Genomic DNA, 18,815 nt, shown 5'->3' with positions numbered 1-18,815 from the left:
GGCGGCAGGCTGGAGTGAGCAAGTATCCGCTTCACACACAGGTGAGAAACGGTCACCAGCACAGGGAGAGTGGAAGAGTTGGCCTGCTGAACACTCAGCGCCCACTTCCACTGAACCAGTTGGACTTTAGAGGTCCAATTTCCAGAACGTCCAGCCAGCAAATCAAGAGTTTAATTTTGTTTTCCCTCTTTCATTTCCTACAACGTCCGTGCTTACCAGAGACAGTTTGGCTCCTGGGATCTTCACTTTTATACAGAGTTTGTCTGGTCCTACTCACAATGAACCAAGGCCACAACAAGCTGAGAACACAGGCCCAGCCTGTGTGCATACATATTTGTGAACCTTCTTGACTTCTGTGTTGAACCCTGATGCTGAATCCTGTTTCTCCGTGTGTACCACCATGTGCACCTTGCGTGTACCATCGAGTCTGATTGAATCTGTGGCATGTCTGAAAGTGGCACCACCAGTAGAGAGGGTAATAAAGAAGACATAAGGCATACTTGACTCCATTGGTCAGGATGTCGAGTGTAACAATTGGGAAGTCACATTGCACCTGTATACAGTGGAGCTAGAAAGTTTGTGAACCCTGTAGAATTTCCTCTATTTCTGCAAAAATATGACCTAAACCATGATCAGATCTTCATGCAAGTCCTAAAACTAGATAAGGAGAACCCAATTAAATAAACAACACAGAAAAACATTATACTTGTTCATTTATTTCTTGAGAAAAATGATCCAATATTTCATGTATTTATTGGGGAAGTATGTAAACCTCTGGGGTATTGCCCTCTACAAAAGCTATTTGGAGTCAGGAGTTCCAGTCAATCAGATGAGATTGGAGGTGTGGGTTGTTGAGGTGCCCCACCCTATTAAAAAGATACACAAGGTCAGGTTACTGACAGAGCCTGATCTTCTCAAGGAAGATCTGTTTATGTGCACCACACCTTGATCAAAACAACTTTAAGAGGACCTTAGAAGAAGAATTGTAGAAATGCATGAAGCTGGAAAAGGTACACAAGCATTTCTAAAGACCACATTAAGAGAAATTGTCTACAACTGGAGGAAACTCAGTACTGTTGCTACTCTCCTTGGGATTAGGCATTCTGCAAAGATCACACCAAGTCCACAGTGTGCAGTGCTGAAGGGAGTGAAAAAAAACCCCAAGGGTTAACAGCAAAAGGCCCGCAGAAATCTCTAGAACTTGCTAAGGTCTCTGTTCATGTGTCTACTATAAGAAAAACACTAAACACAAATGGTGTTCATGGAAGGACTCCATGGAGGAAACCACTGCTCTCCAAAAACAAAACATTGCTGTACATCTCAAGTTTGAAAAAGTCCACCTGGATGTTCTACAACGCTTCTGGGACAATGATCTGTGGACAGATGAGACAAAAGTTGAACTTTCTGGCAGAAATGAATATTGCTATGTTTGGAGGAAAAAGGGCACAGCACACCAACACCAAAACCTCATCCCAACTGTGAAGTATGGTGGAAGGAGCATCATGGTTTGAAGCTGCTTTGCTGCCTCAGGGCCTGGGCAGTTTACAATCGCTGAAGGGAACAATGAATTCAAAATTGTATCAAGACGTTTTACAGGAGGATGTCAGGGTAGCAGTCCATCACTTAAAGCTTAATAGAAGTTGGCTAAGGCAACAAGGCAATGATCCGAAAGACAAGAGTAAATCAACAATAGAATAGTTCAAGAAGAAAAAGATTTGTGTTTTCGAATGGCCGGGTCAAAGTCCTGACCTTAAACCTATAGAAATGTTATGGAAGGACCTGAAGCAAGGAAGCACACCAACATCCCAGAGGTGAAGCAGATTTGTAAGGAGGAATAGCCTAAAATTCCTCCAAGCTGATGTGCAGGACTGATCAACAGTTACTGGAAATATTTGGTTGAAGTTATTGCCGTACAGGGTTGTGTGGGGGGGGTGGGGGGTGGGGTTCATACCAGTTACTGAAAACAAAGGTTCACATATTTTTTTCCAACAAATACATGTAATATGGGAACATTTTTCTCAATAAATAAATTAACAAGTATAAGGTTTTTGTGTTATTTATTTAATTGGGTTCTCTTTATACAGTGTAAGGACTTGTGTGAAGATCTGATCACATTTTAGGTCATGTTTATGCAGAAACAGGGGAAAATCTGCAGGCTTCACAAACATTCTAGCACCTCTGTACAACTTTGGCTGGAGCACATCTGGTATATTGTCTGCTGTTCTGGTTTTTACATTACAGGCAGGATGTGGAAGATTTGGAGAGGGTGCCAAGGAGCTTTGCCAGGATGTTGCCTGGATTAGATAGTATTAGCTCTAAGGAGTGGTTGGGCCAACTAGGATTGTTTAGTCAGAAGTTTTGAAGGCTGTGAGGAAACAGTCAGAGTCTTTATCCAAAGTTAGAAATGTCAAATACTAGAGGACATAGCTTTTAAGGTGAAGGAAGAAAGTTTAAAGGAGATTTATGAGGCAATCCTTTTACAGAAAGGGTGGTAGGGGCCTGGAATGAGCTGCCAGGGCAAGTGATAACAATATTTAAGAGACATTTAGACAGACACACGAACAGGCATGGATTGGGGAGATAGGGACCTTATGCAGGAAGATGGCATTAGTTTGGACTGGAATCATGGTTAGAACAGAGACCATTTGGTATACTCTTTTGTTGTACTGGGCTAGTCCATGAATCCTGTGCTCCCATGTGTACTAGGGTCTGTGCGACACCTGCCTGGGAGTATCGGCCTGAGACCCACGTACCAACCTTGTGCCTGAGTTCTATGTTCCTCTGACTGAAGAGCCTGAATCCTGCATTACCACTGTATTGACCCTTGTCCCTTAGTCATCTCCTGTGTATCCCTGTGTGATTGTACTTTAGGTTTCTGTATGGACCAGTTCCTTAGCCAGAATCCTGTAAGAAACAGAAGCAGAGGGGGACAATGTGGCCTGCTCGTGACTGCTCCCCCTTCTGTGATCTTATATCCCTGCACTAACTCCATACCCCTTGTTTCTCTCCAGAGTCAAAGATCCGTTAGGTTTTCCTTCAGTATCCTCAGCGCCTGAGCCCCAGCACCCACTGAGTTTGTTCACAACTCTCGGGGAGAAGAATATCTTCCCGAACACTTCCTGAGGCTGTGACCAGTGCCTTGGGACACCCTGCCCAAGTGAAACTTCTTCCCTGTTAACCAAGTTTTTTAAGAAGGGCTGACAAATATACCTGAACCCATGGGTCCTGTACGTTTCAGTCTATACTTGAACCACCTGCTCCTGACTGGATTGATTCCTGTCATCCTGGTAGCAGGAGCTGAAAACGTCCTCTGTTCCTTAAATCGACCAGCCTCTGAGACCGCACCCTGTGTATCTGGGTGCACTGCCCTTATATATAAATCCAGTCTTCCCAATTGCAGAGGTACCCGGCATTGACCATGGAACGCTGCATTGACCGTGGAACCCCTGTATAAACTAGTTAATATCTGGAAGCATGTGCTTTAATCCTGACCCCAGCTAACCGTTCCTGAGACTGCCTGGGGCAGAAAGCTGGAAAACTTGCATCGACTGAGAAGCAGCAGAGATTGTATCAATAAACAGGATCTATTTATAGGCCTGAGGGCTGCTGAGCAGACTATCAGCCCGATCTGTTGAGGCTAAACGGAGCAGCTCTGTGTATGTTAGCTGCAAAATCCAATACTACATAGCTGGGTAATTTGATCTCTTTCCCTCAGAACCCCTCAGTCACTCCTCTCCCAGAAACCCTTCACCCTCCCCTCCAGAACCTCTCACAACTATTCCCACAGAATTCCTCATCTTCTCCTCCCGCAGAACCCACTCACCCTATCTTCCCTCAGAGCTCTCCCACTCCTTCCTCCCTCAGAACCCATACCCTGATACCCCCCATGCTCTCCTCCCTCAGAACTGCAGACCCTCAGAGACCCCACCCTCTCTTCCCTCAGTACTCCCTTATCTTCTCCTCAGAAGCTTCTCACCCTCTCCTCTCTCAGAACACCCTCATCCCCTTCTCCCTCAGAAACCCCTTACATTTTCTTCCTTCAGAATCCACTCACCATAACACCATAAGACATAGGAGCGGGATTAGGCCACTTGGCTCTCTGCCTGTCTTTTCCATCATTCTATTATGACTGATTTATTATCCCTCTCAACCCTATTCTTCTGCTTTCTCCCTGTAGCCTTTGACGCCTGCTTTAAATAACCTCTGCTTTAAATATTCCTAATGACTTGGCCTCCACGATCATCCATGGCGATGAACTCCACAGATTCACTAGCTCAAGAAATTCCTCCTCATCTTTGTTCTAAGTAGACATCCCTCTGTTTTGAGAATGTGCTCACAAGTGTTACTTCCTCTGAATCACCTCACCTTTTCCTCCATCTAAACCATCTCATCCTGTCCTCCTTCAAAATCTCTCACACCCTGAGAAACCCCTCACTTTCTCTTCCCTCAGAGCCCCCTCATCCCATCCTCCCTCAAAACCCCTCATCCGCAGAACACTGCCTCGCAGAAACCTTTTACCCTCTCTTCCCTCAGAGTCCCTCATCCTATCCTCCTTCAAAGCCCTTCACACCCTCAAGACATTGCCCTTCAGAAACGCCTCATCCTCTCTTCCCTCAAAATCCACTCACCTCTCCTCCCTTAGAAAACCCTCTCCTTCCCTCAGATCCCTCATCACGTCCTCCCTTGAACGCCCCCCTCTCGATTCTGGCCCCCACCCCGTTTCCTCGTCTTGGCCTCTCCTGCCCACCCATCACTTCCTCCCAATCCCTTCCTGACACATACTCCCATTTCCCGGTCCCTTTGAATACTCATCTTGGACCTGCCTTCACCTTCTTCTCCTTGACACAAGTGTCCGTCTCCCCTCCATCTTCCACTCTCAGCACCCACCCCTCTACAATCCACATTGCCCTTCTGCTCTTCTGCTCCTCCGCTCCCTGCACTCCCTGTCCCCCCTCCACCCTCCACACTGACTGTATCCTGTATTCACTGAACTCTCCCCACCATTACACTGGCCATTCTCTCTACACTTCCCCTCTCCCTTCCACTCCTCTGCCCACTTTTCCATTTATCATTGGTGGCAATTCAGCCCATCGAGTTAGTGCCAGCCCACTGAGTAGTCCCAGGCCCCACTAATTTTCCCTGTAACTTATTCCCATTAGCTCCCCCCACATTCAAACCCTCATCTGCACGTTAAGGGCAATTTACAGTGGCCAGTTAGCCTACCGATTGGCATGATTTTTGGGACATGGAAGAAAATGGGCATCTGGAGAAAACCTACAGGGAGAACATGCAGACTCCACATAGACAGCATCTCTGGTCAGGATTGAACCCAGGGAGCTGAATCTGTGAGGCAGCAGCCCACAAAACACCTCCTCCCCACTGCCACCTCACCTTCCCCTTCCTTCCTCCCTCCTCTCCACTCACTCCTCCCTCATCACTCTTACAACTTCATTGTTACAAAAATTAATTTAAGTTCAACGTATCTCCAGGGTTAATGTCCTTGTACTGCAAGGTAGACCTGTTTCCGAGGCACAACGGAACATTACACACAGAATGCTTAGGGCAAAGGAGATGGCTGTCAGCTTTTCATTTCAAAGTCCAGATAGGGTTTGGCAGCACTGATAGATTTAATTACAGACAGTTTAATCCCCGATTGACCATCTACGTCCAGTTCAGCAAAGCCTCAGGACCTGCACTGACACAGGGGCAGCTGCTGTTAAACAGTGCGGACACTATCGCTGTGTTGGGGCAATACCCCCTCCCATAGCAGAGCAGGGAAGGGGATGTGGACCTATGGGATGTCTACCCCAGTAGCAGGCCTCTACACCTGCCAGAAGCAAAGAGAAACTTTATAAATTAAACCTCCAGGAGGACCACAACCTCGACATTGGGTTTTGAGGCTTGCATGCCTCACTGACCTGGAGAGCTATGTTGGCTGGTGTCAGGGCTTTATGCTTTGGCTCTTGGTAGGGTCACCCATGTCAAACAGGGCAAAGAGTAGAGGCCAACCTAAGAGTGGTCCATCGGTCCTTCAGGTTTGGGGGTTCAGCTCAGAGCTAACAACCCTGACTGGTAAAACAAAATAGTTACAGAAACAGCAATGAAGAATCCTTCTACATCTGACTGTGTCGGTATTCCTGAGTCTCCACCCAGGACTTGCACGACTGACAGTAGTGAAAACTGAGAGGAAGCTACTGACACGGTGAAGGAAGCCCTGAACACCGCCAGAGATGGAGGACCTTCATTGCTGCCCGAAACACCAATGGCATAACGAGCAGTAGGTAAGTTATAATGTAAAGCCTGAAACACATACCACCAGGCTTAACAACACTTCTAACCCATTGTTATCAGCCTACTGAACGGTCCCCTAGAATGATAAGGTGGACTCGAGACTTCACATTTGCCTAACTGCAGTGCACTTTCTCTGTAATTGTAACACTTTATTCTGCACTCTGTTGCTGTTTTGCCTTGTATTACCCCACTGCTCTGTGCAATGAATTGATCTGTATTGATGGTATTCAAAACAGGTTTTTTGCAGGACATTGCTATATGTGATGATAATAAACCAATTTACTACTTTACTGCTTAAATATTTACCCATCATAGAGCTAATTCGTGTTCAGCACTACCTGGGGTTAACTTCCTTGTACTGTAGAGTGGACCATGGCAGACACAACACTTACTGTGGGATTGGCACTTGTCCAGAGGGGAAAGGAGGATGGCCAACTATTCCCTTATTCCCTCCCCCTCCCATCTCCCTCACCCTTCAGAATGGTTTTGGCAGCTGGGGTGGTGGTCTAGCCTTAGTTAAACCAAAGTGGCCAGTGACAACAGTTTCATAAAGGGGCAAGACGGCAAGTTGATAGGGACCTGGGGCAGCTCCGTAGAGTTCCTCACTCAGTCACAGGAGAACATACAAGCTCCTTACGGGCAGCGGCGGGAATTGAATCTAGGGCCGCTGGGTTGTGTACTGTAAAGTGTTGTGCTAACCACCACACTACCGAGCCACCCGAGTGAGGGTCAATAGTATTTGCATTTCTTTAAACACAGTGAGCGCTGCCTGTGGTAACTGGCCCTAGGGAGACACAAATCTGGGTAGGAAGTCAGACATTTCAGGAATTTGCATTCTAGGCAAATGGGCCTCTGCTTTTCCATTATTCACTCTCAAAGAGCATTGCAAACGTGAAGTCGCACCTCACATACAGCAGCAACGTTCACTGGCCCAGTGAAACGGAAGAGATGAGAAGCGTGGTAAAGTTTCCCAGTGGCTCACTGGTGTATACTGCGGCCTTACTCACTCCAGAGCTGGTGCACAGAACAGTTGAGAGGAATGACAATTTTCATTTTAAAACCAAAGAGGGCTCTGCAGCACCAGCAAATTTAACCCCAGACAATTCTATCCCTGATTGACCATCCACGTTAAGTTCAGAAAATTTAACCCCAGACAATTCTATCCCTGATTGACCATCCACGTTAAGTTCAGAAAATTTAACCCCAGACAATTCTATCCCTGATTGACCATCCACGTTAAGTTCAGCAAAGGCTCGGCCTCAGCTCAGCACCGTTGTACATTTCAGCACGTATTCAGTAACACCCGACCAGACACGGTGTAGAGTTCAGTACAGACACTAACACCCGACCAGACACGGTGTAGAGTTCAGTACAGACACTAACACCAGACCAGACACGCTGTAGAGTTCAGTACAGACACTAACACCAGACCAGACACGCTGTAGAGTTCAGTACAGACACTAACACCCGACCAGACACGGTGTAGAGTTCAGTACAGACACTAACACCCGACCAGACACGGTGTAGAGTTCAGTACAGACACTAACACCAGACCAGACACGGTGTAGAGTTCAGTACAGACACTAACACCCGACCAGACACGGTGTAGAGTTCAGTACAGACACTAACACCAGACCAGACACGGTGTAGAGTTCAGTACAGACACTAACACCCGACCAGACACGGTGTAGAGTTCAGTACAGACACTAACACCCGACCAGACACGGTGTAGAGTTCAGTACAGACACTAACACCAGACCAGACACGGTGTAGAGTTCAGTACAGACACTAACACCCGACCAGACACGGTGTAGAGTTCAGTACAGACACTAACACCAGACCAGACACGGTGTAGAGTTCAGTACAGACACTAACACCCGACCAGACACGGTGTAGAGTTCAGTACAGACACTAACACCAGACCAGTCACGGTGTAGAGTTCAGTACAGACACTAACACCAGACCAGACACGGTGTAGAGTTCAGTACAGACACTAACACCAGACCAGTCACGGTGTAGAGTTCAGTACAGACACTAACACCCGACCAGACACGGTGTAGAGTTCAGTACAGACACTAACACCCGACCAGACACGGTGTAGAGTTCAGTACAGACACTAACACCAGACCAGTCACGGTGTAGAGTTCAGTACAGACACTAACACCAGACCAGTCACGGTGTAGAGTTCAGTACAGACACTAACACCAGACCAGACACGCTGTAGAGTTCAGTACAGACACTAACACCAGACCAGACACGGTGTAGAGTTCAGTACAGACACTAACACCAGACCAGACACGGTGTAGAGTTCAGTACAGACACTAACACCAGACCAGACACGGTGTAGAGTTCAGTACAGACACTAACACCAGACCAGACACGGTGTAGAGTTCAGTACAGACACTAACACCTGACCAGACACGGTGTAGAGTTCAGTACAGACACTAACACCCGACCAGACACGGTGTCGAGTTCAGTACAGACACTAACACCAGACCAGACACGGTGTAGAGTTCAGTACAGACACTAACACCAGACCAGTCACGGTGTAGAGTTCAGTACAGACACTAACACCAAACCAGACACGGTGTAGAGTTCAGTACAGACACTAACACCAGACCAGACACGGTGTAGAGTTCAGTACAGACACTAACACCAGACCAGACACGGTGTAGAGTTCAGTACAGACACTAACACCAGACCAGTCATGGTGTAGAGTTCAGTACAGACACTAACACCCGACCAGACACGGTGTAGAGTTCAGTACAGACACTAACACCAAACCAGACACGGTGTAGAGTTCAGTACAGACACTAACACCTGACCAGACACGGTGTAGAGTTCAGTACAGACACTAACACCAGACCAGACACGGTGTAGAGTTCAGTACAGACACTAACACCAGACCAGACACGGAGTAGAGTTCAGTACAGACACTAACACCAGACCAGACACGGTGTAGAGTTCAGTACAGACACTAACACCCGACCAGACACGGTGTAGAGTTCAGTACAGACACTAACACCCGACCAGACACGGTGTAGAGTTCAGTACAGACTCAGTACAGACACTAACACCAGACCAGACACGGTGTAGAGTTCAGTACAGACACTAACACCAAACCAGACACGGTGTAGAGTTCAGTACAGACACTAACACCCGACCAGACACGGTGTAGAGTTCAGTACAGACACTAACACCCGACCAGACACGGTGTAGAGTTCAGTACAGACACTAACACCAGACCAGACACGGTGTAGAGTTCAGTACAGACACTAACACCAGACCAGACACGGTGTAGAGTTCAGTACAGACACTAACACCCGACCAGACACGGTGTAGAGTTCAGTACAGACACTAACACCCGACCAGACACGGTGTAGAGTTCAGTACAGACACTAACACCAGACCAGACACGGTGTAGAGTTCAGTACAGACACTAACACCCGACCAGACACGGTGTAGAGTTCAGTACAGACACTAACACCCGACCAGACACGGTGTAGAGTTCAGTACAGACACTAACACCCGACCAGACACGGTGTAGAGTTCAGTACAGACACTAACACCCGACCAGACACGGTGTAGAGTTCAGTACAGACACTAACACCAGACCAGACACGGTGTAGAGTTCAGTACAGACTCAGTACAGACACTAACACCAGACCAGACACGGTGTAGAGTTCAGTACAGACCCAGTACAGACACTGGTCTGAGGCACAATATTCACATCCACTCACTTTGTTTTTGAAATGGTTACTTCATTTTAGTATCATCAAATATTTTCCTTGACAGAAATTTTACAGTGGACAGAAACCTCGCAGACTGTCCCGCCCTTCCCACAGAGATAATCAAAGTCCATTGCGTAGTCCGGTCAGAACTGCTGCAGAGAGCGAGTAACCAAACCCTCTGCCCCGTCGACCATTTCTCCCAGTAAATGTACACACGGGGTGACCAGAGAGAACAGACTGAATGTTCTCACAGACTGACCCAGTGACACGTGGTGTTTTCACTGATCCCTGACAGACTGCATGTTATTGTTGAGCATCAGACTTGGCCGTCAGTGCAACAAGTTTACTTTGGCGTCTACATGCTTGCAGCCGTTTACAGAGTACTGGTGCTCTCCAACAGAGTAATAATTCAGCTCGCTGGACAGCTTGTCCAGGTGGGCCGTGTCTGGGTAGTACCCTTCTGTCATCATCTTTTCTAAAAAACACTCCAAAATGTGGTCCCTCTCCAGCAAGGAGAACGGGACGATGTTGGCGTGATTCCACAGTGGGTGGATTTCTACCAGCAAGGACTGGACGCTAAACAGGAGGTCCTCGGATTTGGCCAGCTGCCTCGCCACTCCGCTGGAAGCGTTGTGGAGAATGAACTTGGTGATCTCGCCCTGGCCGTAGTTGCTGATTAAGATGTACACCACATTGAGGAACTCGTTGGTCTGGTTGGACTGGAAGTAGCCGTGCAGGATGTCCAAGAGGGCCGGCTGCATGAACTCCACCTCGTCAAAGATGAGCACGGGGATCTTCTCCTCCTCCTCGGCCCGGTTCACCATCTGGGAGATGCCGAGCGCCAGCTCCTGCTGGCAGCTGGTGACGTTGTCCTCGGCCGGGCAGTGGTGCAGCACGAAATACTGGTACACCAGGTCATCGCTCAGCACCGAGCGGAAGTGCTTGGCCAGCAGTCGCCCCACCAGGCTCTTCCCAACACCGATGGGGCCGTTGAGAGACAGGACCAGGGGCTTGTTGTGGATGTGAGTGGCCAGGTAGTCCTTCAGCAGATCCATCACACTGTCAATGGCAACTGTCTGGCCAAAGACCTCCCGCTTCAGTGTTTTCTCCAGCCCCATCAAGTCGTACTTGAGCACATTATCATCTAGATTCTCGATGGCGTTGTATATTTGGAAGAAGACGATGATGCTCAGCAGTAAGAGGCAGTTCTTCGCCTTGCTTTTCTTTTCTTCAGGCAGGTACTTCCTGCCACCGTTTGGGTAGAGCACTTTGCACTTCTTGTTCGAGCGGCGCCTCCGCGAGGACTTGACGGGGACCTTCTCGAAGGTGAAATACTCGGCCGCCTTGGCCCTGCTCCTGACTCCGCAGCCGGGGGGCTCCTGGCTCTTGCCCGGTAGCCTGCTCTCGCCCGCCGCCCCCGGCCTCTCCCCGTCCCTGGCCTCCCGCTGCTCGGCACTGACCCGCCTCTTCTTCAGAACGAGATACTTGTGGCGGATGCGGCAGGCCGCCCTCAGCGGGGAGGCGACTACCGATATCCTTTGCTTGTGCTCCGGCTCCATCGGAGGTCTTCTTACTTCCTCAACCCCCCCTCGGAATTGGTCACCGAGCTGCCTGAAACAAGCACAAGAACAAGGGCTTAAACAACACTGCAAATCCATCCCACAACACTTAAAGGACACAGAGTATAACCGGGCAGCACCAGGGCAGGCATTAGGGTGAGTGACCAGCAGCATGGCTAAAATGGTACGGAGGAGACAGGAGGAGGGCTGAGGAGCTGAGGGAAGGTAAGGCAGGGTCGAGGGCAGGGGTACAGGCGGGGTACCTATAAGCACTAGGCTAAGTAATCCCACAGCTCTGGAGTCAGGCTGCAAATACAACTCCTGCAGGATGAGGCAAGAAAAGGCCCACTGGATGTGCCTGGCCAACGCTCACCCTCCAAAGCACGGGCTCAGCCCCAAATGCCGTCCCAGCGAAGGGTTCCGGGCGCTTCTTTAAGCACAGCCAGCCACCGCTGAGAAGCCGTATACTGTCCACACAATATCAGGAAGTCCTGTTGCAGAGAGCTGCTTCTGCTCTTCGGAGGGCTGGCTCCTCCCCCTTCCCCCTCCAGCACGCACTTTAGTGCACAGCAGCAGCGACGTGCTGGGCGGCTGAAACTGCAGAGGCTGCAGTTCTCACTGACCAGGGGTGTCCAGACGCAGGAGGGAGAGGGCTGTACCATTGCACCTCCCTCCAGTGCAGCCACCTGCTCTGGCCTCTGGGACCCAGTGGACAAGTCACTCCAGAATGTGAGACAGCCAATTCATTATCTGAAAGCTTCTTACTTAGCACCATGCCATGCTATTTTAGAAAACAGGTTATATTTCACAAAGGGCTTTCATATTTCACAACTTCAGGATAAAGTGCTTTTAAAATAAGTGAAGAACTTTCAAAGTTCTAATATTAGTCATCTGATAAAACCTTGGGAGGCACTTCACCAGCATGAGACAATTTGCTGCGGACATTTGCTTTAATTCATGGGCTCAGAAAAAGTTCAACTTTTAAGTATTTATCTCCCCGCCCCCCCTGTAAAAGTTATTATTGAATCTCTTCCCAGTGACAGTGCATTCTGGACCACTATATCTTTCTGGGGTAACTCTCATCTACCACATGAACACAAAATCCTGCTGGAATTCGGAAATAATAGGAATATGTTTTGGAACTACTTGGGTGGATTAACCAGTATTTGTGGAAAGGGGAACTATGGACGCTCTTCAGCTCCAAGTTGCACAGAGTCCTGACTTGGAAGTAGTTGTCTGCTCCTCCCGCATTGCCGTATGTCCAGCCTAGAACTTCCAGCCCACTAACACCACAGCAGTACGAACAGACTTCAGCAGGTTCACGGAGGTAGCTCAACGAGCAGAGTTAGGGATGGGAAATGAATGCTGGACATGCCAGTGACAGCAGACCCTGTTAATGGATTATCAGATCTATAACCTTTTACCAGGAGGAACTGGATCTACTGAATACCTCTCCCTCTGTTTTGGAGCTTTGGTCCGTTATGTTAAGCCTGCGCCCTTCACTACTAACTTTTCTGTCCGTCTCACTATCCTCCCTCCAATATCAGAACCCCAGAATCTTGAGCTCTTTTTAAAGAATCTCCCCCCTCGGCGCTTACATTACAGTCCCACCCTCCCTCATTGCTCCACACAAACAAGCCGCACAGAGATGGGCCGAATGTTCCACTGGGTTAAGCAACCATTCCTCTTACACCAATCGTATTTCATTACCATCAACCCCATCCAGATTCCACCACTGTCCTACACACCAGAGCCAACTTACAGTGGCCAATTAACCTACTAACTGCATGTCTTTTGAGATCTGAGAGAAAACCAGAGCACCTGTTCCCACACAGTCATAGGGGAGCTCAAAAATTCCACTCTGACAGCACCCAAGTCAGGACTGAACCGGGTTCCCAGGATCTGTGAGGCAACACCTCTGCTAACTGAATCACTCCATCCCCATTACTGACACCTTGGTGTATGGTTCTGGTGTCTACATAACACAGGATTATGAAAGCAGTAAAGATAACAAGTAAAAGGTTTATTTGATAACACTTAAGGAGAAAGGTTGTCACTTGCCAGGAGAACGGATAAGGTGAGCTGTTACGGAAAAGTGAAGAGTGAGAGGTGAGGAGATTTTGAAGAGATATGGCAGAGTTTCTGTTTGTGAGGGAATCAAAAAGTAAAGGTTAAAGTTTTGAATTTGAAAGAAACTTCATGCAGAGCACAGTTAGAATATGGAAGAAGTTGTCAGGAAGAGTGTTATATGTTCAGGGAACTAAAATAAAATCAGGAAGGGAAGAATACAAGTACCTATGTAAATTAATGTGGTTGATTAGCCACAGTGAGAATGTGAAGGGGGCCAGTTTGAGAGATTTGACATTGTTGTGGGGCAGAGTATCACAGTGGTCATCTAACTCGAGGTTCTGTCTTATCACTAAGGGAGGTCACAGGACATAATGGTGCTCAGCTCATTCACCTCTCTCTGCACGTGACCGCTGCCTGTCTGGGGCCGTGCCAACCCACTAGTGATTCAGCGGACTTCCTGTAGTGTGGGAGCACCGTCTTGCTCCAGCTCCTGGTCCTGTTCTGTCTAGTATGTGTGGACTATAACTCCACCTTCACTGGTGTTATGGCCCAAGCTTGGGGCACTGGCGAGACATGGCGACGTTTCGCAGGCAGTAAACGAAGCCACTAACTATTTTACTGCAATCTGCAGCCTGTAATTTCCCTTTGGGAGCTGTGCTTTTGAACCTACTGTACGACCTGCCGTTTTTGCGGTATCCTGAAGGATTCATTGAACTGGACACTCAAGAATGCAAGTATGGCGGCGATGGCCAGTGCTGGAGGAGACTGGGGGCTGGATCGAAGTGGTGGGGCCAGGGCCCAGCAGTGCAAAACAAACCCATGTTTAACTGATTTTAGCACCAAGGCAGATTAAGAAGATAAAGGCATGGAGGCCAGGGGCAAAGGACACACCGGTGTTCAACTGAATACTCAGTGAGGCCTTGCTCGCTTCAGCACCGAACTGGCTCTGTGGCCGTGGCCTGCAGCAAACGGACTTCTGGACCGGCTGTGCGCTGAACTAGCTCTGTGGCCGTGGCCTACAGCAAACGGACTTCTGGACCGGCTGTGCACTGAACTGGCTCTGTGGCCGTGGCCTACAGCAAACGGACTTCTGGACCGGCTGTGCACTGAACTAGCTCTGTGGCCGTGGCCTACAGCAAATGGACTTCTGGACCGGCTGTGCACTGAACTGGCTCTGTGGCTGTAGCCTGCAGCAAACAGACTTCTGGACCGGCTGTACACTGAGCTGGCTCTGTGGCTGTGGCCTCGCTTTCGGGGTTCTGCAGTTCATATTCTGTGTGTTCCTTATTTACTTTTTTATTGTTTGCGCGATTTGTTCTTTCTTTCACACTAGGTCTTTATCATATGGGGTTTTTCATGGATTCTATAGCATTTCTTGTTTCGAGGCTGCCTGCAAGAAGACGAATCTCAAGGTTGTATTTGGGATACATACTTTGATAATATATCTATTTGGAACCTGAACACACACACACACACACACACACCTTGTCCATAAATCTCAGCTAGAGTGGGGAGATTCGGAGCCCCGGGGTCTGGCACCGTCTGTACAGTGGATGTAACCAAAGCCAGCCAGCCCAATACCAAGTGAACTGAGATTTTACTCCAGTAACATTGGGTAACATCAGCTCAGGCAACACCACCCCACCCTCCCCTTCCAAACGGGGAACTGCAACTATGGCAGGAAGCCATCAGTATGCACCCCACACACGTACCCCCTTCTCTCTCAGGATTCAGCTTCTTTCCTCATAAAGTCCCTCAGCTTTCCATCACTGCTCCTCTCCGGCCGCTGGAACGCAACTCCAGGACTTCCTCTCTAATCATCCTTTCTCTGCTCAGCCCTTCAGTCTTTTCATTAATAGACCACAGCCTCCGAACTACATCTTCTGCTGCACAATAAGAATCTCTTTCTCTCTCTTCACTTGGAACTTTTGTTAAAGTCTCCCTTACGTGCTTGAACCCTGAAGCCTGCAGTGTCGCCTCCAACACTGTGAAATGACATAAGTAAGAGGCCCCTGTTTGACTGCAGTCCAGCTGTGGAACATCTGTTGCTGGCACACCCAAAGACTAATTTGCTTCCAATCGGGAGGTACCAAGTGTGGCATAACGAAAGGAATCATTCTCGTATACCCCTGACATATGAGCTGTGACTCTACGGGTCAGAGCTGATGCCTGCTTACATGTTTGACTGACAGCGCTCCCCATAAAACCGCACGTCCCTCTACATCCCTTACACCTTACACCTACCTTACCAGCACAGGCAAGCACCCGTACTTTGACAAGTTGCTTTGCGGCCACCCCCCGTGCACCAGTCCGACCGTAGCTCCCGTAGCCTCCGTTAACACGACAGCCTGAGCTTAATACAGCCACTGCGTGCAGAAAGAAGATGCAGAGTCATAGAAGCTTAGAAGTAAAACCACTTCCTCTCCCTAGAGCCCTTTCTCAGTGCACTGTGACTGCTGAGCACCAAACATATGTGTTGACTGAGTGACTGCTAACATATCACAGTCACTCCCTCGGACACTGTATTGGGTTAATCACTAACAGCTAGCCGCCTACAATTCAACAACATGCAGGGTCCAATTTAGTTAGGAATAAGTATACATTGATCCACGCACTGGCAGGTGTTCACTGAGATGCCATCCAACTTATTCACAGAACCGCACCTGAAGGAGACCATTCAGCCCATTCAGCCTCTGCCAGCTCTCGGGGCACTTGCGTCAGTCCCTCTCCTCAGTTGCTTCCCCTCTTCACCTCCTTCCCTGCCCCCGCTTATATCAGTTCACCCACAGAACGCGCACGTCTTTGGGATGGTGGGAGGAAGCCAGATCATCTGGAGGAAACCCACGTGGCCACAGGGAGGACATGCAAACGCCACACCGACAACCCTGGGGTCAGGACCCACACTACGTCGCAGAGCAGGGAAAGAGGCCGTTCGGCCAGGTGGATCATCCTGTCCCCTATGGATTGCACTCCACATAAGCCACCATTTCAGTCTGCTTCCCCTCACACTACCACTCCCCACTCCCTACTACTGCATGCTCATTTCACTCCCCAGTCCTGCGCAATGATTGTCCCATGAGATCAAAGTTCTAATCACTGGCTGGATAAGAAACTTCCCCTATTTTATTTCTGGTATCATCTTGTGTTTAGTTAAGGGACCTCAGTTTAGTCCATAGATATTTATAGATATTGAAGAGATCTCTGTTTTATCAAAACAGCCCCACTTGCCTTATCTGCTCTGTTAATCTGTCTGCTACCATTGGCCATTTGTGTCAATTACACACCCCATCTGCTAGAGCCTATTTAGGTTCTTACATTCCAAGAAATAGGCGGTGTTGTCAATTCTTACAAAGTAGACAAATTCATGCTATTTTGTCTGTTACCCACCCATTCTGTGAGGTTATCACTACAGTCCTTCTCAAAGCAACACCACAATGCCAGTTGCCATGTTTTATAAATCATGAAAATATGTTTCCGGCTTCCAAGTCTCCTAAAATGTGATTAATGAACAATAGTAATTCCAAAAGTAAATAAAATCCTGCAGCTGCTGGAAATGGTAATAGAGACTAGTCAAAATATTCAGAGGGTGGGGTCAGGGTTGCTGTGGGGATAAGTTGACTGTGTTCTTAGATCCTGCACAATTCAGTGGGCGTGGGTATTTGCTGATATTTTTAACCTCTTACTATTTAATTCTGATGCTCCACCTGCTTTAAATAGACCACAATCATCCCGGGACCTGAGAAAAAACAGGTAATGTGTCTTCCATCTGGAGGCTCTGACGTCCATCATTGTGAAGTGCTTTGGGAGGCTGAATGTGGCAGGTTTGACAGGTGGGGCTACAACTGGAGGTCATGGGTTAAGGGTGAAAGGTGAAACGTTTAAAGGGAATATGAGAGGAAACTTTTTCACTCAGAGGCTCGCGGGAGTGCGGAACGAGCTGCCAGCACAAGTGGTGCATACGAGCTCGATTTCGATGTTTAAGAGAAGTTTGGATGGGTACATGGATGGTAGGGGTATGGAGGGCTGTGGTCCTGGTGCAGGTCAATGGGAGTAGGCAGTTTAAATGGTTTCAGCATGGACTCGATGGGCCGAAGGGCCTGTTTCTGTGCTGCACTTTTTTATGACTACCTTCAGCCTTGACCCACTAAAATTTGAAAGCCACTGAAACTGGTCTATGGTAGATGCCATTTCCCTGGCTCTACACTCATCTCTGGAGCAACTGAACTGTAAAGCCACCCACGTCAGACCTTTATTTATTGACTTCAATACAATAGCTCCAAGCAAACTCCGAGACCTGAGACTCAACACATCCCTCTGCAACTAGATCCTTGACTTCCTGACCATCAGACTGCAATCAGTAAGGACAGATAGTAACACCTCTGCCTTGATTATTCCGAACACTGGAGTTCCTGAAGGTTGAGTCCTCAGTCCCCTACTCTACCCCCTGTACAATCATAACCACCTGGACAGACTCTGCTCTAACGCCATTTATTGTAGTAGTGTCATCTGCAAATAATGTCATGTCAGAGTTCAGGAAGGAGATAGAAAGCCGAGGGGTACAATGTCATGAGAACAATCTCCTTCCCCCAATGTCAGCAAAACAAATGAGCAGATCATTGGCTTCAGGAAAGGGGGGCGGTGCACATTCTCCTGTCTACATCAATGGTGTTGAGAGCTTTAAGTTCCTACGAGAGGACATCACCAATAGTCCGTGTTGTTCCAACCACATTAGACCAGAAGGCAGGCAGGGTGCTGGGACCGAAGGCAAGGGTCTACTCTCCGTGACGCTGAGGCTGTGATACTGCTCCTGCTGCTACGTGCTTCATGTCTGTGATCTTCGCCGTGGCTTGATGAACTTGAGACTGAGGCTTTGGGCCTACTCTGGCTGTTCCAGGGATTCGGGTCTATGGACTCAATTTGGTTCGGAATGCTGTTGTTTGCTTCTATTGTTTGCATGATTTGTGGTTTTTTTCCTCTTTCATTACTCATTAGGTGTCAGGCTTTCTTTTTATTAACTGGGTTCTTTCGGGTTTCTTGTTTTGTGGCTGCCTGTAAGTAGACAAATCTCAAGGTTGTATAATTTATACATACTTTGATAATAAATGTACTTTGAATATTTGATATAGGAGCAATATTAGGCCACTTGGCTCATCGAGTCTGCTCT

General features: G+C 48.3%; 1 protein-coding gene across 7 annotated transcripts in view; it reads right to left on the bottom strand.

Moving 5' to 3' along the window:
- Window positions 1–9,942: 9,942 nt before the first annotated feature.
- LOC134359679 (torsin-4A-B-like) overlaps window positions 9,943–18,815 on the bottom strand; it is a 36,096-nt gene continuing 27,223 nt past the window's right edge. Inside the window, exons 2-3 of one of the 7 annotated variants that reach the window (XM_063073181.1) lie at window positions 15,896–16,017; window positions 9,943–11,629 (exon numbers count right to left, since the gene is read on the bottom strand). In XM_063073181.1, coding sequence (XP_062929251.1) covers window positions 10,352–11,629; window positions 15,896–16,017 — 1,400 coding nt within the window. In that variant the 3' untranslated portion in view covers window positions 9,943–10,351. Of the gene's footprint in view, window positions 11,634–11,954; window positions 12,108–15,895; window positions 16,115–18,815 lie in introns of those variants that run through there. The other 6 variants (XM_063073187.1, XM_063073185.1, XM_063073182.1 and 3 more) reach the window with 6 other exon arrangements.

Source organism: Mobula hypostoma, chromosome 21, assembly GCF_963921235.1.
Source record: "Mobula hypostoma chromosome 21, sMobHyp1.1, whole genome shotgun sequence".
NCBI classification, from domain to species: domain Eukaryota; kingdom Metazoa; phylum Chordata; class Chondrichthyes; order Myliobatiformes; family Myliobatidae; genus Mobula; species Mobula hypostoma.
The sequence above is the reverse complement of the archived record's forward strand: the minus strand, read 5'-3'. Positions and strand labels throughout refer to the sequence as shown.